Here is a 19,129-nt window from a genome sequence, read left to right on the forward strand (position 1 = left end):
ACACCAAGCCCCATGAGGTTGACCTAAGCACCAAACTAGCTGCCCATGCAGCCAAGCTGTTCAACTACATTTGGATGATATTATCCCCCTTATTTTAAAATCTTAATCATTTAAATAAAAATACATAGCAACAAACGGAAGATTTTCAAAAAGGTGACCTGCTGAATGTTCCTTCAACAGCAGTGGTATATGTGATAGAAGTTGGCTGCAGCAATAGACACATTGAAGCAATGAAGTTTGGATCATAGGTCAACATTACTTTGAAGCCTAGGCATGAATTTCCATCTTGTCTTGGAATTTCAACACATTGGGGTTATGTGAGTGTAGCAGACTCTTCAATACACAGTTGATTTCATTGCTGAAGGTAAATCTATGGTCAAATCCACCAGCCACCTATCCTTATAACTGGAAGTAGCTGCTGGGGGTGTGTGTTCATTAGATTCTAAATTTTCATCCTCCCACCCCCACCACCAAAGAAACCCAATTAGGTAATTATGTATACTTTAATAGGCATAATATTTTATGAATAAACAAAAGGTAGAAGTTGATCCACATAGTAGATCATTTTTTTGTGCTGTAGGTGTGTATTCAAGTGCAATTTGCAAACATAATTAATGTCCTCCATTTGTAGAATGGAATCGTGCTGATGAACATAACTAATGTAGCCAGTAGTTGTTGTGCAATGCTTTGACCTCTTTTAAATTAAACTACATGTGAGCAAGTAACAGTGTGAGCTGTGCACAGGAAGTAGGGTCAAGACAGCAAGCAGAAACTGCACTACTTGGAGGTATTCTTAGGAGTGTGCAGGATTGATGGAAACTGATGTGAATCAAATCTTCTTCTGTTTGAAGAAGATGCATTAGAGCTGCAAGAGTCTTGCCAGTGTTCCCCAATGAGGTGAAGTTTTCTATATTAGTTTCACTGAGCCTCCAATGGGAGTGAAAAAGCCTGATGACAAGGCCTCTTTGCTGGATGAGACCAAAGGACGAGAAGGACACTTGCCTGGAGGGGACTATTCACCAAGAAGCTCTGGACACAATTTTTGTGTCCATCTGACAGTGGAAGCCATTTATCTGGTTGCTAAATTGCTGAGGCATAGTTTCAAGCACAGACCTTTTCCTCCTTTGGTCTACCCATGACAATGGTTACTTGGCCCGGAACACGTCCTTGGGACCATTCCAAGTAGTGGTGACTAATTTCTGCTGCATCTTGCAGTTGGTAGCTCATACTGTGTTTGCAACTTTTTCTGGTCAAGCGGAGGAAAACTCGTATCCTTTTCCTGCGGAGGGCACCAAATGTGCCTCGATGTGCCAACCTATACCAAAAGTCAGAAATGTGACATTACATGCCAGATTTCAATTGGACCACTCAAATTCCCTTCAATGACCATCTACAACACTTCAGGAAAGGGGGCAGTGTACATGCACCTGTCTACATCAATGGTGCTGAGGTGGAGAGGGTTGAGAGCTTCAAGTTCCTGGGAGTGAACATCAACAGCCTGTCCTGGTCAAATCACGTAGATGCCACGGCCAAGAAAGCTCACCAGCGCCTCTACTTCCTCAGGAGGCTAAAGAAATTTGGTTTGTCCACTTTGACTCTCTCCAACTTTTACCGATGTACCATAGAAAGCATCCTATCTGGATGTATCACGGCTTGGTACAGCAACTACTCTGCCCAAGACCACAAGAAGCTGCAGAGAGTTGTGGACACAGCCCAGCGCATCATGGACACCAGCCTCTCCTCCTTGTTGTCTTGGTGTAGCAGCCAGCATAATCAAAGACCCCACCCACCTGGGATATTCTCTCTTCTCTCCTCTTCCATCAGGTAGAAGATACAGGTGCCTGAGGGCACGTACCACCAGAGTTAAGGACAGCTTCTACCCCACTGTGATAAGACTATTGAATAGTTCCCTTATACAATGAGATGGACTATGGCCTCACGATCTACCTTGTTGTGACCTTGCACCTCATTGCACTGCACTTTCTCTGTAGCTGTGACACTTTACTCTGTACTGTTATTGTTTTTACCTGTACTACATCAATGCACTCTGTACTAACTTGATGTAACTGCACTGTGTAATGAATTGACCTGTACAATCGGTTTGTAAGACAAGCTTTTCACTGTACCTCGGTACAAGTGACAATAATAAACTAATACCAATACCAATCTACAACAAGGGGAACTATTTCCTCTTGGCATTCAAAGGCAACACCATTGAATGCTGATCATTGACCAGCAAATGCTACTTACTTTCCTGGGCTGCATGGCTACATAGGAGGTGGTGTGTTGCACTCAACTAACATTACAAAGCCTTTCTACCATCAACGGAGCACACTGGCATTATGAATAGGATATTCTTTACTTGTCTAGATAAGTACAGCTTCAGAAATGGTCTAAAAGCTTTGAATCATTGAGCACAATGTAGCCCTCTATATTGCCATGCTTGTCGATACACCTGAGCATTCATTCAAATCCAATATTGATGCAAAAGATGTAGAATGTACAAAATAGATAGCAACTGCTTTCTAGGTTTTGTTAACAGTACAAGGAAATGCCTCCTCCTGTACTGTGTAGGAGGATAGAGATATTTATGATTTGAATAAGATCTACTGGTTGACCTCTGTCACATCACCTTTACTGAGAAATTGTGCCTGTTCCAATTTCATTCACAATATTGGAACTTTCAGTAGCATGTTGTAGCAGTTAGAATGGAAGTATGATGGCTCATCATTCAGTATTCTGACCAAATGACCCCATCATATGGATGATTTAAGTGTGCCTTGTGTAAGGCTATTTTATATTTAACAATATGAAGAATTGCATTTTAGTGAAGGTTATGTAGGAATGCAAAGTTTTAAATTGTTTCAGTATTTTATTGACAATAATATCACAAGGAATCAAAAAACAAAGATTCTGCAGATGTGAACTATAACAAGAAAATGCCGGGAATATTGGACAGGTAAAATGGAAGCTATGAAGGGAGAAAGAGGGTTAACATTTAAAGTCAATGACCTTTCATCAAATCTAGACAATCTCACAAAGAATATTGTGTTCTGTAAAGCTATTCTTTTTGCAGCTGAGAATATACTGGTACTAAATTTGACAATGGATAATATGTTTCTTTTATTCTGTCTCTAGATCAGCTTGGACAGTCAGAGGATAAAGGGAAAGGTTCTCTACCATGGTCTGTGTATGGAGTGTACATCCAAGCAGCAGGAGGCCCACTTGCATTTTTCTTTGTAATGGTCCTTTTTGTAATGAATGTAGGAAGTGTTGCCTTTAACAACTGGTGGCTAAGTTACTGGATCAAGGCAGGAAGTGGGGTAAGAACTGAGATGGCATTTCTTAAAGCCAATATATTTATATTAAAAAAATGAAATTTAAATTGATGGTCTTAATCACGTTTGAGTAATTTCAATGGTATTGTTTTGAGTTGGAATAATATTAATAGAGTAACAGCTATCTTTAAAGTGGCAAATTCCTGTGCCAGACATCCATCACTTGCCAATCAGTAACCCATCAGAGCAGGCAAAACTACTGAATTGGGGACCATTGAACCATGTCAACTCGCAACAGATCTATGGCTTTAAGATCTTATCCTGATGCTTTAAAACACCTTTGTTACTTCCATTGTCAGCAGCAAATTATTTTGTTGCTGACATAATTGAGAAGGTCGTCATTGCTACCTCAATAGTTAAATATTTGAAGTGTATTTTATAAGAATGCATAAGTACTTTCAATTTATTAATACAGAGTTAGTCTTCAGTTTCAAAATGGGAGGTGAAAGCTTATTTGCTCATTGTATCAGCCTCAAATGATTCCAGCCCATTCAATCAGTTAGTTCTTGCCATGTGCCTTTTAAATTACTGCCAGATGAATAAGAGGACTTTGTCCTACAACACCAAGTAGCAGTGAATTCTCCTCATCAAATTCCAACAAGGTTGAGAATCCAAGTTCACTCGTATTAATTACTTGCATTTATGACACTTCCAATGTATGCATCTTGAACTGCAAGGGGAATGATTTCTCTTTTGCATGTCTGTTTAATGATCTTGATCATTTTTGAGATGTTTGAGTATATTTAAAAGCTTCTGAGTTTTGAATAATTGCTAGACTTGTCTTGGTTGATGTTAATTTTACATGACCATGATGCTGAAAAGGGAGCAATTCCAGCTTCACCAGTCTTTCCACAAGTCTCTCATTTCTGTTGTCATCCGGATAAACCTTTATCTTTCTTCCAAGGCTTTGAAAAGTCCTTCCAAATTGTACCTGGAATTATGTGCAAAAACTACAGTTGAGATCTAACCGATGATTGCAGTGTGACATCTTTGTTTGTTGTTCAGGGCCTGATTTACAAATTCAAAAACAAAAGCCATGTACTTAATTGCTTGCCAACTTGTACAGCCACCTTCAAGGATTTACAAAGATACCCTCTGCTCTTGTGACTCCTCCAAAATAGATAGATAGTATAATCTAAATATTACTTTTTTTTCCTCAAAGTACATGATTTTCTGCTTGTGCATATTAAATTGCACCTGCCACATGTCTGCCATTTCACCAGTGTCTCTCTTCTTGAATTTGGCTACTATTCTATTTATTATTTATCATGTGCAAATTTTGTATCATATTTTAAAATTAGGCTGATGTATGACAAAAGCAATGCTAATGGTCTTTCAGTGGCATTGGTACTGAGTCAGAGAACCACTAATCTCTGCTTCCTAAGCCAGTTAAGTATCCACGTGCCTTTGTGTACCATATTCCATAGAACAATACGGCACAATAGAGGCCCTTCGGCCCACCATGTTGTGCCGCCCTTCAAACCACACCTAAGACTATCTAACCCCTTCCTCCCACATATCCCTCTAACTTAAATTCCTCCATATGCTTACCTAACAATCTCTTGAACTTGAACTTGACCAATGCATCAGCCTCCACCACCACCCCAGGCAGCGCATTCCATGCACCAACCACTCTCTGGATGAAAAACCTCCCTCTGACATCTCCCTTGAACCTCCCACCCAATACCTTAAAGCCATGTCCTCTTGTATTGAGCATTGGCACCCTGGGAAAGAGGCGCTGGTTGTCCACTCTATCTATTCCTCTCAATATCTTGTATACCTCTATCATGTCTCCCCTCATCCTCCTTCTCTCCAATGAGAACAGCCCTAGTTCCTTTAATCTCTCCTCATAATCCATACTCTCTAATTCAGGCAGCATCTTGGTAAATCTCCTCTGCACCCTTTCCAATGCCTCCACATCCTTCCTATAATGAGGCGACCAGAACTGGACACAGTACTCTTTAAGTGTGGCCTAACCAGAGTTTTGTAAAGCTGCATCATCACTTCGCGGCTCTTAAACTCGATTCCCCCGACTTACGAAAGCTAACATCCTGTAAGCTTTCTTAACTACCCTATCCACCTGCGAGGCAACTTTCAGTGATCTGTGGATATGAACCCCCAGATCCCTCTGCTCCTCTACACTGCCCAGAATCCTGCCATTTACCTTGTACTCTGCCTTGGAGTTTGTCCTTCCAAAGTGTACTACCTCACACTTCTCTGGATTGAACTCCATCTGCCACTTGTCAGTCCAGCTCTGCATCCTATCAATATCCCACTACAAACTTCTACAGCCCTCCACACTATCCACAACACCACCGATCTTTGTGTCATCTGCAAACTTGCTAACCCAGCCTTCCACCCCCTCATCTAAGTCGTTAATAAATATCACAAAAAGTAGGGGTCCCAGAACCGATCCCTGCGGGACACCACTAGTCACAGCCCTCCAATCCGAATGCACTCCCTCCACCACAACCCTCTGCTTTCTACAGGCAAGCCAATTTTGAATCCACGTAGCCAAGCTTCCCCAGATCCCTTGGCCTCTGACCTTCTGAAGAAGCCTACCGTGCGGAACCTTGTCAAACGCCTGACTGAAATCCATGTAGACCATGTCCACTGCACTACCCTCATCAATCTTCCTGATCACCTCCTCAAAGAACCCTATCAGGCTTGTGAAGCAAGATCTTCCCTTCACAAAGCCATGCTGGCTGTCCCTAATCAGTCCATGTTTCTCCAAATGCTCATAGATCCTATCTCTTAGAATCCTTTCCAACAGCTTACCCACCACAGACGTAAGGCTCACCGGTCTGTAATTCCCTGGACTATCCTTACTACCTTTTTTGAATAAAGGGACATCATTCGCCACCCTCCAATCCTCCAGTACCATCCCCGTTGACGACGAGGACTCAAAGATCCTAACCGACGGTTCAGCAATCTCCTCACGAAGCAGCCTGGGGAATATTCCGTCAGGCCCCGGGGACTTATCTGTCCTAATATTTTCCAACAACTCCAACACATCCTTTCTCTTAATATCTACATACTCTAGAACATTACCCTCACCTACACTGGCCTCAGCATCATCAAGACCCCTCTCCTTGGTGAATACTGAAGAGAAGTATTCATTGAGAACCTCACCCACTTCCACAGCTTCCAGGCACATCCTCCCACCTTTGTCTTTAATCGGACCTACCTTTACCCTAGCCATCCTTCTGCTCTTTATGTATGAGAAAAAAGCCTTGGGATTCTCCTTAACCCTACTCGCCAAAGCCTTTTCATGTCCCCTTCTTGCTTTCCTCAGCCCTTTCTTAAGTTCCTTCCTTGTTACTCTATATTCATCATGAGCCCTGTCCGATCCTTGCTGCTTACACCTTATGTATGCTGCCCTCTTCTTCCTAACTAGTTGTTCCACCTCTCTCATCACCCACGGTTCCTTCACCCTACCATTCCTTTTCTGCCTCACCGGGACAAATTTATCCCTAACATCCTGCAAGAGATCCCTGAACATCGACCACATCTCCATAGTACATTTCCCTTCAAAAATGTTCCAACTAAAGAATGTGATTCTTTATCAGTTTTTTTTTAAATAAGATCATGAATCTCCACCTTTACCACCCCTCTTTTGAGTTTTCATTTTGCTTAGTAGGAGATGGCATTTTTTTTCTCTTTCAATCAATCATCCCTCAAAAGTCAATGCACTCTGTACTGACTCGATGTAACTGCGCTGTGTAATGAATTGACCTGTACGATTGGTTTGTAAGACAAGTTTTTCACTGTACCTGAGTACAAGTGACAATAATAAACCAATACCAACCATTAAATGTACGTTACTTTTTCAAGTTCCAAAACAGGCAGTTACAGAGCTATGGAACAATTTATGAATGTGATGCTGTGTTACCCATCCATGAATAATTTGTGCCTGGAAGCCTCCTGTTGCTTCAAAGTGAAACGATGGTGTGGTCATCAAATGGCATATTCATCTTTGAGTATTGTAACTTTTCTATAAGTTATAGAAATGTTTACCCCAGCATCCTCCTTGTACTGTTACAGCAACATTTCCAAAATTTTTGACTGTGTACTCTTTCTTTCAGAATATGTCTGTAACAGTAGAAAATAAAACTTATGTGGGTCAGAGCATGAAGGACAATCCGCATATGCATTACTATGCAGGAATCTATGCACTCTCTATGGCAGCAATACTGGTCCTCAAGGCAGTGCGTGGCATTGTATTTGTTAAGGTATGATAATATGAGCATACAATATTAAGGTGTAATGCAGTACTTAATCTTAAAAATTATTTTCTTAAGTCGTAATATTAGGGAACTTTCATTGGCCCTTCACAATGCACCTCAGAGTAGCTTTATGATAAACAGGTTGCCTTTGGGTTATGGTTGCTTCGGTGTTTATTGACACAGAAGGCTGCAGTATTCCCAGACAGAAAATGAGATATTGTTCCTCAAGCTTGCATTAGGCCTCAACTAACAGTGTAGGAGGCCACAAACAGCAAGGTCAGAGTGGGATGGTGAATTAAGTGGCAGACAACTGGAAGCTCGGGTCCACTCCTTTGGACTGAATGCAGGTGCTCTGAAAGCGATCACCCAACCTGCATTTGGCTTCTCCACTAAAGAGGAAACCACATTGTGAGCATTGAATGCAGTATGCTGTAATGGAAGAAGAGCAACTGAATCACTGCTTCACCTGGAGGAATGCTTGGGTCCTGAATGTGGGAAGGGAAGAGGTGGAAGGAAAGGTGTTGCTTCTTCCATAGTTGTAAGAGAGAGTGTGATACAATGAGTAGATTTTCTGACCTTCCAGACTTGATATAAAACAAAATTTCCCTCTTTGGGTAGCTCATTCTTTCTTTTGGTCCATATCAGAACTGGCCATTTCTGCTTTTCATCATTTTGGCTTAGTTTTTTTTATTCTATATGTATAGGCTGCCCTGAAGAAAGGTTCTATCCGAAACGTTGACTGCCTGCTTTTCCCCACGGATGCTGCCTGGCTAGCTAAGTTCCTCCAGCGTCATAGTGTTTTTCATCTAGATTCCAGCATCTGCAGTCCTTTGTTTCTCCTGTATAGTCTGGCCTGCTGAGCATGTCCCCAGTGCTTGCTATTTGCAGCACATTACACAGACAAGAGAGCTTTATGTGCTGGTAACTGCCCCGTTTAACCCATTTTGGATTCATTGTATCAGAGATTCCCTTTGTTCTAGCCATCCATCCCCCACCCTCTCTCCCACTGGAAACTAACTTGTTTTTTTTACCCAGTACTGAAGAAAGGTGCTGGACCTGAAATGTTAACCGTTTCTCTTTCTGCAGACACTGCCTGATCTGCTGAGTGTTTCCTGCATGCTCTGTTTCTATGCTTGATTGTTTGGTTGGAAGAATCCTGGGTAATATTTGGATGTCCTCACAGATTTCAATATTTTTTGTAGTTGTTTTTCAATTAAGCTGTTTATAATGCTCTGGGATAAGTGAATAGAACCTGGTACCGTTTGGGATCTGGGCACTTACATTTGAAATGAGTGAAAATACAGACAATTATCAACTTCATGGTTTCTATATATTTTTTTAAGGGAACACTCAGAGCTTCATCCAGACTTCATGATGAGCTCTTTCGCAAAATCCTCAGGGGCCCAATGAAATTTTTTGACATTACTCCTTCTGGCCGAATTCTCAATAGATTTTCAAAGGATATGGATGAAGGTAACTCTCTCAGCTATGTTTTGACTTGTGTTAGTATTTTAGAAAAGCTTGCTTGTAAATCTCATGTGGCTGTACTGTTATCTTTTGTATCTGTCACATGAAGACTGCCATGAAAAAAAGCATGATGCAGTTAGTATTTCCTCACTTACAAGTTTCTTTAAATCAGAAGTGTATTTTCTTTTTCCCATTTTGTTTAGTGGACACACGGCTTCCTTTACAAACAGAAATGTTCATTCAGAACATCATCCTGGTATTTTGCTGCATTGGTGTCATTGGTTCTGTCTTCCCATGGTTTCTGGTTGCAGTTGGTCCTCTTGCCATTCTTTTCACGATCCTCAACCAGGTGTCAAGGTAATAATAACTATAAGCTTTTTTTACGCACAATAATTGTTTCCTTCTGTTATAATATGTTGATCCACACCAATGACATTACAAGTTTGTTGTTTGTGTACTATTTATGTTGCTCCAGTTGTGCTTGTATCCCTTTTGGTCAGAATAAAGCTATGGGCAGAACTTCAGTTTATTTGTCATCCACTTCCCATGAAAAGTGTAATTACTGCCAATGAAAACATCACCAAAAAATTTACTTGAGCTTTGTCTGAATGTGAATACATTTGCATTTCAGTTATTGCTAATAATGCATGCATACAGCATTAAAGATACACTCATTATATTTATTCTTCCTCTGCTGCCGAAAATATACCAGTGCAATAAAAATTTTATTTTCAGGGTCAAAATTAATTTTTCAGGATTTTAATGTTAATATCCATGATTGAGTTGGTTAACAATAAAACCTCTTATAAAGTGAGAGTTTTTCTCTATTATTAACGTTCCTTCAAATTAAATAAAATTGTGATGGTCACTAGTCATGCAAGTTGCATTCATAGCTAGTATCTCTTGTTCATTCCTTCCATTGCGTAAACAGTAAAGTAGAAGATAGTCAAGAATGTTCAGAGTGAGCACACTTTCTGGCTGTGCTTTTAACCAGAGCAATGCCACAGATGCTGCAGTCTGGGATCTATGCCATTCTTTGAGGTTCTGGAGCAATTGATTAATCTTACTGGAGTAGAATTTTTTCCAGATTAGTAGACTAAGAAATCATTGAATTTTTTGTAAAGTTGTGATTGAAGGGGATATGACAACTACTTCTCTCATGGCACTCCTGATTGGAATCCTCCTCATCGTCGTCATCTGCAATGGTCCACTTAGTAAATCATTTAGCTCTCATAACTGTAAAGCCACTTTGACATCCAGGTGCAGTTCTGATTTCATTACTGCCGCTACCAGCTGTGACTTAAACAAATTGATTGTAGTTATGTTGTAATGTATGCAGTGTTTTATTACATTTCATTTCTCCTCCAATCCTTGATATATTTCCTCTTAACTTGTCTTAATGATTTAATCTTCTTGCGCTGTAGTCTCTGATTGTAGGGTATAATTATAGCTTGAAAATTTTATTTGTGTCCATGTGCTCTAATCCAATTATCTGTAACACCATACTGTCTGGAGACCTAGGTGCCTAAGACTAATTATTTGAGCTGCATGGATGCTCAATTTGTTTTCAGTTTGGCATGTGTTGCACAGATGTATGTTTGTAGCCTTATCACACCGGCTCCCATATTAGGAAGCGCAGAGACCCATGAAGTATTCTTGCTGATTGGAACTGTGCAGAGTAAGCAAATCATGATGTCTGTTAGCATACAACAGGTATATAACACCAGCACTGCCAATTTTTACTTCTACAGTGCAGCTAATCTACTGAGAATGGTGTGTCTGGAGCTCAAGGAATTTGTGTTCTCCTCAAGACCTCTCCAGTACCAATTCTGCACATTGACACAAACACTTTAGTGGCTATTCCTCTTTGCGTGTAATTTGACAGAGAGTAATGAAGAGCAAAAGATCCTGCTAGAAAGGGATATAGCAAGAGACCATATTCCACCATATGTCTTCCGGAAGCAGTTCTACATTCTCCTCAGTGAGGAACAGTGAGGAGACCTGTCATTTAGTAATTGTGCTGCTACACAATTGCAGAGCCTTGTGAATACTGCTCTAACATCAGCTGCTGAGGTCGCAGTGGTTATGAGCTTGTGTGTCAGGTTCCTTCTGGGCTGGAGCTAGAGATATCTGTAACATGTATCTCAAGTTTTCCAAACATTATTGCAATTGGGAGGTCACAGACACTTTGTTCCAAGAAAGTTGAATGTTCTTTACAAGAAAACAGTAAGTAGAGTGAGCTCATGTATTTGCCGAGATTGGAAACTTTCCAGTGGTGCAGGGTGTCATTATAGAGTCATAGAGCTATACAGCATGCATACAGGCCCTTCGACCTAACAAGTCCATGCCGACCAAGGTACTCCTCCTTCAACACCCCCCCCCCCCCCCCCCCCCCAAGCTATCAACTTGGAGATGTATCACAACTAAAAAGTACTCAATTTCCTGAAAGTCCACTTGGGTACGAGACCGTACATAGTGCGTAATGTTAGCCAGTTCCTGGTATCCAGGCAGCAATCAAGCGTTCCTTTTGCAATTGTCCATTATAACATCAATATTTGAGCCCAATGATAGTCCTGGTGGCTGGGCAACCTTTCCCTTTAGCGACCTGTTTCATTACTCAAGTGTCCTTGGCATGAAAGCTACACTGCTGTGAGACAGTGGATCATTGACATTTTCAAACTGTGATTCAGCAGCCTGAACTAATGTGGAGCCCTATAGTTCCTGCCACATTGGGTCTGTAGATTGTGGGATCTCTTGTATGCGACATTGCTATAATGAGGGCTCAGCCTTATCACCAATTAACCATGGAGTAATATGGGAGTAGGCTACAAATTCATCCCCTTTTTGGACATATTCAAATACAGATGAAATTGATTTGAGCTTCTCTTGCCAGATGTTTGTCAATAGTTCAAGTTATCTGAATAGAGTTACGAACACTTATCACTCATTAAGAGATACAACATAAGGCTCTAATAGTTCATTTGGATAATAGTTTTGTAACAAGGTGTATTATCTGGGCCTTTAGTAGGTTTAAACTTTGGAAATTGTGGGGTAACGGACTATTGGAATCACCAGTAAAGGGTTGAAGCCATGAGTGATGGTGAAGGAGCATTGAGAAGGACTGCATTTTCCAAAATGTAGCCAAGGCTGGCACCTTTTCAAATCACACTACACCACGCCATCCTGTTCATTACCTACCACCATTTTCTCCAACAAGAGGGAATAGAGAAAGAGTCAGAAGTGGCCGGAGGAAAGAGCTGAGAGGTCAGAAACTGAAATGAATTGGACCAAAGAAAAAGAAAGTAGGGTGAAGTAGCAGAGATCAGTCGATTCAGATTTTCTTTTTGCCAATGTTGCATCACAGGTGACTGATATAAAAATGTCTATGTCAGCAGACCATAGCTCATTTTAATTTATTAATTTTTATCCATATTTTTCATAGAAATGGCCCCTGTAAACATGGCATAAGCATTTTCAATCTTGTAGCATTGAAACACATGAATGGAAATGCTGCAGTGCTTCATTAGCAGGAGGGTTTAATTACAGCATGACAAATTTATGAAGGTAGTTTATACTATCAATAGATGGGAATGTATAAAAGAGAAAATCGATTGGAGGTGTGCACTGCCATGATATGTCTAAAATATTATAAGTAGTTTCAAATAAAGTGTAACATGGAATAAACCAGAATACATTACTATAAAATATGGGTCCTGAATTATGTACTGCCCTTCAACTGCATTTCATTTGAAAACTACACTTTTTCCAACACTGCAGAATATCAACTAATTTTACATAGAAAATAAAATTCAAACATCACTATCCTGGCATTCTCCTCGTTTGCATACAAAACTTTAATTACCAGATTACATTGCCATTAGGCACAATGGATTGTCAACATTCCTGTCCATTTGTGTGGTTGCTACATGTATTCATGAATAAGAGAATGTTTTCTGTTTTGAGGCATTTTCCTTTATTTTAAAAGGAAGGGACAATCCGATTTCAGTAATGTTTATGCATCACACAAAATGCCTTGTGACTGGTGTTTTTTATAAAACAGAAATTTGGGGTTTTATTCAAAATGTGGATGACACTTGGAGAACATTGTGAGCATGGTACTTGCAAGTTGAGCAAGATAGAACACCATGTGTGAGTGTGTCTTGTCAATATTTGGGCTGCAGGTAATTCCAAAATTATAGTTTGGATTGAAAGTGCTTCCGCCGGAAGGTGATTGAGAAAATTTGAAACTGAAGAGGTCAGAAAGGAAGAATATAACTTGATTATGATAGTGATCAGATATTTATAATTATTGCATCAAAACTTTTATAAACCAATATCTCGTGAAATGCAGGGTGAATTTCGTAAATAGCTGAATGTTCTTGATATGGAATAATTAAGAATAACATGCAGTTTTGGTAGACCACAAAAAACTCTTAAATGTAAGGAACGAGTCTAGATTTGACATTTTTTCTGTGGTTGAAAATCTCTGCAGGGTTTTCATCAGAGAATTAAAGCGTTTGGACAACATCACTCAGTCTCCTTTCCTGTCACATGTTACATCCAGTATCCAGGGGTTAACCACAATCCATGCTTACAATAAGACAGCAGAATACCGACGCAGGTAAGTACTAAACGTCAAAAATAGTGTATTGTAAAGGAGGTATAGTGCACCATGTAAGATACTGCAAGTAGCTAGCTTATTTCATAATATCTGACTCACTCAAGCATAGCTCTGTCGCATTTTGTTTTAAAACATTACAATTGGTCAGCTCATTCATAGCAAGAAATAACTTCTACTTCCTACTTCGTTACATTTTTAAAAACTACACTTGAACATAAGGTAACGTGGTCATCATGAGAGCACTTATTTCCTGCTGATTTGAAAATGACACACCAGTTGAACCTTTTGTCTCAGCAAGTTGTATACATCCTAAATTATAAATAATCTGAAGTTAAAAGTCTGATTTGTATGCGTCCATATGTGTATTCATGATTGCATGCCACACCTGCTGTGGTTTAGTTAAGCTGAATTAGTGTGTTTCTTTTCAGGTACCAGGAGCTGTTGGATGCTAATCAGGCTCCATTCTTCCTGTTTACTTGTGCAATGCGCTGGCTTGCTGTGAGACTGGACGTAGTCAGTATTGTTCTTATTGGGACAACTGCAGTGATAATAGTTTTAATGCATGGTCATATTCCTCCGGCTTATGCAGGACTTGCAATTTCTTATGCCGTCCAGGTTTGTACAAGAGTCAATGAAATTGACTTAATAGTTACCATTCTTTTGGTATGTTAAGTTGAATTCTTATATGGTTTGAATTTTGTTAGTTTTGTCTGTTTTATATCAGAGTAATCAACAGTACAACAAAACGGGTCATTTTTTCATTAAGCATCGCAATTTATTAAGAATATGCATAGAATTTTGTCCTGTTAGCAATGACCATGTTTTTCTTGCAGCTGACTGGTTTATTTCAGTTCACTGTCCGACTTGCTTCTGAAACTGAGGCTAGATTCACTTCTGTGGAAAGAATTCATCACTATATAAAGGTACGAATAAATTTGCTACTCTAAATGACTTAAAGTGGTGTGTGGAAAATTTTTATGACTTGATACCACTGTTGGGGTCAGACACATTGCAAACAAATTTTTAGAAAAGTAAGGTATACAGCTTGTAAATATATATGTGTGTCAGCACATTCTTATCTTCATTTTGGGTTGTGAGCAGTGAGAGGCCCTAGAACAGGTTGGATATTTAAATGCTTGTTAGCTTCATAAGACCCTTTCAAAATGTTGAGATCATTCATGAACAGAAGATTCTCTTTCAAGGCCAGCAGCTTGCCAGAGATCAAGTTAAAGAAAAATCCTTTTTAGAGATTGGACTATGTAGCAGACAGGGATGAGATGTGGATAGTAGCATAGTTGAAAACTTCATGGCAAGCCTTACGGATGTAACCTATTACCTGTATTTTCCCTTTCCCATGTTAACTAAGTGAGGATCTACAATGGCTAAAATAGAATATTTTTTTAAATTTTTACATTAGCTTTGTTTCTAGCTTGGATCAAGCAAAAGAAAGAAAAAATAGAAGTATGTTTACTTCTGCTTTGTTTCACAACTGAAGCATATGCATGTAAACTTCAGATTTGCAATTGGTAGATTTCCACTGGTGCAGCACAATGATATCTATAGAGATAGATATAAAAAATAAACACACACACACACACACACACACACACACACACACACACACACATATAGTGTAGCATGAATATGTGGTTTTTGTTCTACTGAGTTGATGTTGCCATTTGTTTTAAAACTTTATCATTTTTGCTGTGTGGACATTCAAAGGATGAGCCTTGATTCTGTGAACTGGATTATGAGGAGACAGCATTGCAATGATTCCTGTCTCTTTGAAATATAGGTTTCCAGGATTCTGTAAAGGGTTTTAGAAAGCCTTAAGGAAGATTTACTCTTTTTGGGAGGGTTGGCATCTGTTTTCTTGAAATCAAATGATATGTACACATTGCATTAAGGAAAAGACATGTGGCAATAGAAGTCTTACAATTTTCTTTGGGATCATTCGATATAAATAATGCCCGTGGCACCAGTGGTGAATGAGCAAATCTGCATTTTGCAAGTGGAAAATGTGATACTTAAACAAATTCCTTGATCATAACTTTCTATGTGGGGTGGTTCTGTTGAATGGATTTCTTGGAGGAGCAAGCTCTCCACTTTGTGTTGATGGGCATTGCAGAAAAAGGGGGTGTGTAGTTTTGCATACATTCGAACATTCTAAACATAAAAGGTTTCCTTAACCTGCTCCATTTTTCATATTTGCGATATGTCATAATGCTAAAAGAATGTTTTAATTTCTGGCTGAGAAGCTTTTGTTGTTGAAGATTTTCTTCTGATGCAAAAATGCTGGAGATATCTGAGTATGTGTAATATATTGATGAGGAGTGTAACACTTTGCTATTTTTGTTTATATTGTGATTTGTAATTTATTCTCTTTTGTGAAGCAGTAGCTATAAATTGAGTAAATACTGTACTTTGTGACAAATTGTCACTAATATTGCAGTCCACTGTATAACTGTCCACTCATATTGCAGTTGGGATGAGATACAAAGCATCTGAGATTCCTCTTCTAATGAACTTAATTTTAACTTGATGCCCTTCTAAAAAGCTATTCTCTCCTTATATATCAGAAATCTGCTAACTTCTTTAATCTTCTGTTAGATTCTGGAATTGGAAGCTTCAGCTCATGTTAAGGATAAAACTCCACCTGTTGACTGGCCTCAGCATGGGCAAATAACATTTGCAAATGTTGAGATGAGATATCGTGAGAATCTACCTCTTGTGCTGAAGAAAGTGTCCTTCACTATTAAACCTCAAGAAAAAATTGGTATTGTGGGAAGAACAGGATCGGGTAAGAAATATTTTGCTAACGAGTGCAACATAGTTCTTCAGTTAGACTGGCTTGGTTGATCAGAAAAGTAGCTTTCTCAAGTTGTCTTTGGGAGAAATGAAACAGCAGCTTGAATTTGGGTTAAATTTCTAATCAACTGGTAAAAATGATTGTAATAAACTTCAATTTTTGTTTTGTCAGGAAAGTCATCGCTAGGAATAGCACTTTTTCGATTAGTTGAACTTTCAGGTGGTTCAATAATCATTGATGGGGTGAACATTACTGAAATTGGTTTGGCTGATCTTCGCAGCAAACTATCCATTATTCCCCAAGAACCAGTTTTGTTCACTGGTACTGTGAGGTAAGCCCCCTTCATTTTGCACACTTTCAGCTTCCAGGTAATTTGTACATAATTATATCTTCATTTCTGCAAAGAGACTTGGTAATTTAATGCATCTATGTATTACAGAGCTGTAATACTACAAAATGTTTGCTTATGTTTTACTAATTCAACTGGAAATCAAAAAAACTACAAATGCTAGAAATCTGAAATAAAAATACAAGATGCTGGAAAATTCAGGGGAAAGAGGAACAGTTTATTTCAGGCTGTAGACATTCTGACGAAACATCTCTGGCCTGAAATGTTAACTGCTCTTTCTACAGGGTGCTGTTTAACCTGCTGAGATTTCCAGGTTTGTATGGAATGTACTTGAAGTTATATTAAGCTGTGTGCTGAACTAACAGCTTATAGAAAAGAGCATCTCACACAAGTCACTTTAAAATAGGGATAGATCAGTAGGGTGGTGAAAAGAAAAGGTTACCCTCCATTTATCTTTCTCTACACGCTGACATCCTTATCTGAACAAATAAACTTCTTCACCTGTCCAGGTACACCTGTACCTGTCCTCTTGCTGAGAATGTTAACCCGGCAATCCCATTAGAAATGGGGTAGGCAAATGTAGTTCATGTAGTGGTAAACCACTTGCCATTTCATTCCTGCTGGAGAACTATTTTAACTCTGGAGCTGACTGACTGGGGAAACATTCGAGTTCTGTGATACAAAATGCAATTTAAATTCCATTTACGTAATTGGAACTCCTAATATATATTTTTTTTACCTGGATAGATCAGAAGTCAACCCACTGAATCAAGCCCCACAGAATTGATTTCATTAACTTGTATGATGGGAATCACTATATAAAGTAACAATTGGATGAAAGATCTGTGCAACACAGTGATGAAAGTATTAGCAGACTTCTCCTTTTGATCATTCTGGCCTTAATCATTCTGATGATTTACTCTATGCCTATCATGGATTCCATTTTTGTTCTGTTGCTTTGGATAAAGGGAAGCCAACTAATCTCAGCAATGAAGATAAGCAGCTGGTCAGCCTATTTGTACATTGGTAATAAGGGATACCACTTATCAATGTACAGCTCTGACAGAGTAAATCAAGAGCTCATTTTCTGAATGGTTCTACATCAGGGGACTATGTTCTACCAGACACTGATCCATACAGCTTTCCACAACTGAATCCTCCTTGAGCAGAGGTGGCTATCAGATTTGTCATATTTTGCCAAGAATTCCTTCCCTGCTCATATAGGACACTTCACCTGTAGTTCTACCACCACCCCCACCCCTGTCCACCCCCTGCAGTGTGCAGCTGTGTCAAAAAATGGTCACCTGTTTTCTGATCAATCAGTTATCAGTCACCAGAGCATTTCAGAGGATTACTTTTCAAATGGATGCTATTAGAATGAGTGCACTGTGAGACGTGAGAAAATGGCTGTTTGTCCTCCTATTTGGGTATAACAGATTAAGTTTGTAGTTATCGGTGAGCTAGAATCCTCACTCAGTCACTGTAGTAGGTAAGTGCAATATGTGACATTGTCACTGGTAGCTGCTACCACACATTTCACTGCATTTCTTATCTGACCACTAATTGGCTGCTTAAGACCAAGGAAAACCTCTTGCTGAGAATTGATGACAGCCTTCCACAATCTTGCTGTGCAATAACGTATTCCAGGCTGTGTATAAATTTCTCTAATCGGAGCTAATTCCAAAATTACAAGGTGAATGACCAAAATTCTATCTAAAGTACTTTGTCCTGAAAGCAGCACCATGTTGTTCCTAGTTACGGGAAGTATAATTGGACTTGCTAATGCATAGAAATTTCACTAATGAGAAAGGATAACTTATGGTAGATTGGTATTGGTTTATTATTATCACTTGTCCCGGGGATTGGACTGGGATTATTTATAAATTGTACAGTTTATTGTCACACTAATGGTTGTTTAACCAGAGTTGTGAGCAGGCCCTTAAAAAAAAAACTAACAATTTTCTTTGGCAGATATAATCTAGATCCTTTTCAGCAGTACTCAGAAGAGCAGGTGTGGGATGCACTGGAGAGAACGCACATGAAAGAATGTGTAAGTACAGCTGAGAATTTGTTTGGTAATAGTTGTATTAAAAAATGCATACAATCTGAAGCACTTTAAATATGCAAGTGAATAATGTGTAATTGTAAAGTGTTTAAATAGGTTAAAGATATTTCAGTGAACAAATTAAGTTTCTGTTTGATAGAAATGATATGTACCCCATTGTTGTTTTGTTGAGGCTAGAATATATTCAGTAGTGTGAGCTCAGTTTAAGTCCAACTCTGATTCAAAGCAGTTTTCTTTCTGTTTTGCATGCACTT

The 19,129-nt window shown here is 39.2% G+C and overlaps 1 protein-coding gene across 3 annotated transcripts in view; it reads left to right on the plus strand.

Annotated features, from left to right (window-relative positions):
* The window catches only part of LOC127571162 (ATP-binding cassette sub-family C member 5-like), an 81,345-nt gene that overhangs the window by 52,509 nt on the left and 9,707 nt on the right, over positions 1-19,129 (plus strand). For all 3 annotated transcript variants that reach the window (XM_052017257.1, XM_052017258.1, XM_052017260.1), the window contains exons 18-27: positions 3,139-3,323; positions 7,424-7,570; positions 8,908-9,037; positions 9,235-9,388; positions 13,524-13,652; positions 14,081-14,267; positions 14,486-14,575; positions 16,263-16,452; positions 16,633-16,792; positions 18,782-18,860. In XM_052017257.1, the coding sequence (XP_051873217.1) occupies positions 3,139-3,323; positions 7,424-7,570; positions 8,908-9,037; positions 9,235-9,388; positions 13,524-13,652; positions 14,081-14,267; positions 14,486-14,575; positions 16,263-16,452; positions 16,633-16,792; positions 18,782-18,860 (1,451 nt within the window). The remainder of the gene's footprint in view (positions 1-3,138; positions 3,324-7,423; positions 7,571-8,907; positions 9,038-9,234; positions 9,389-13,523; positions 13,653-14,080; positions 14,268-14,485; positions 14,576-16,262; positions 16,453-16,632; positions 16,793-18,781; positions 18,861-19,129) is intronic.

Source organism: Pristis pectinata, chromosome 6 (genome assembly GCF_009764475.1).
Source record: "Pristis pectinata isolate sPriPec2 chromosome 6, sPriPec2.1.pri, whole genome shotgun sequence".
Taxonomy (NCBI): domain Eukaryota; kingdom Metazoa; phylum Chordata; class Chondrichthyes; order Rhinopristiformes; family Pristidae; genus Pristis; species Pristis pectinata.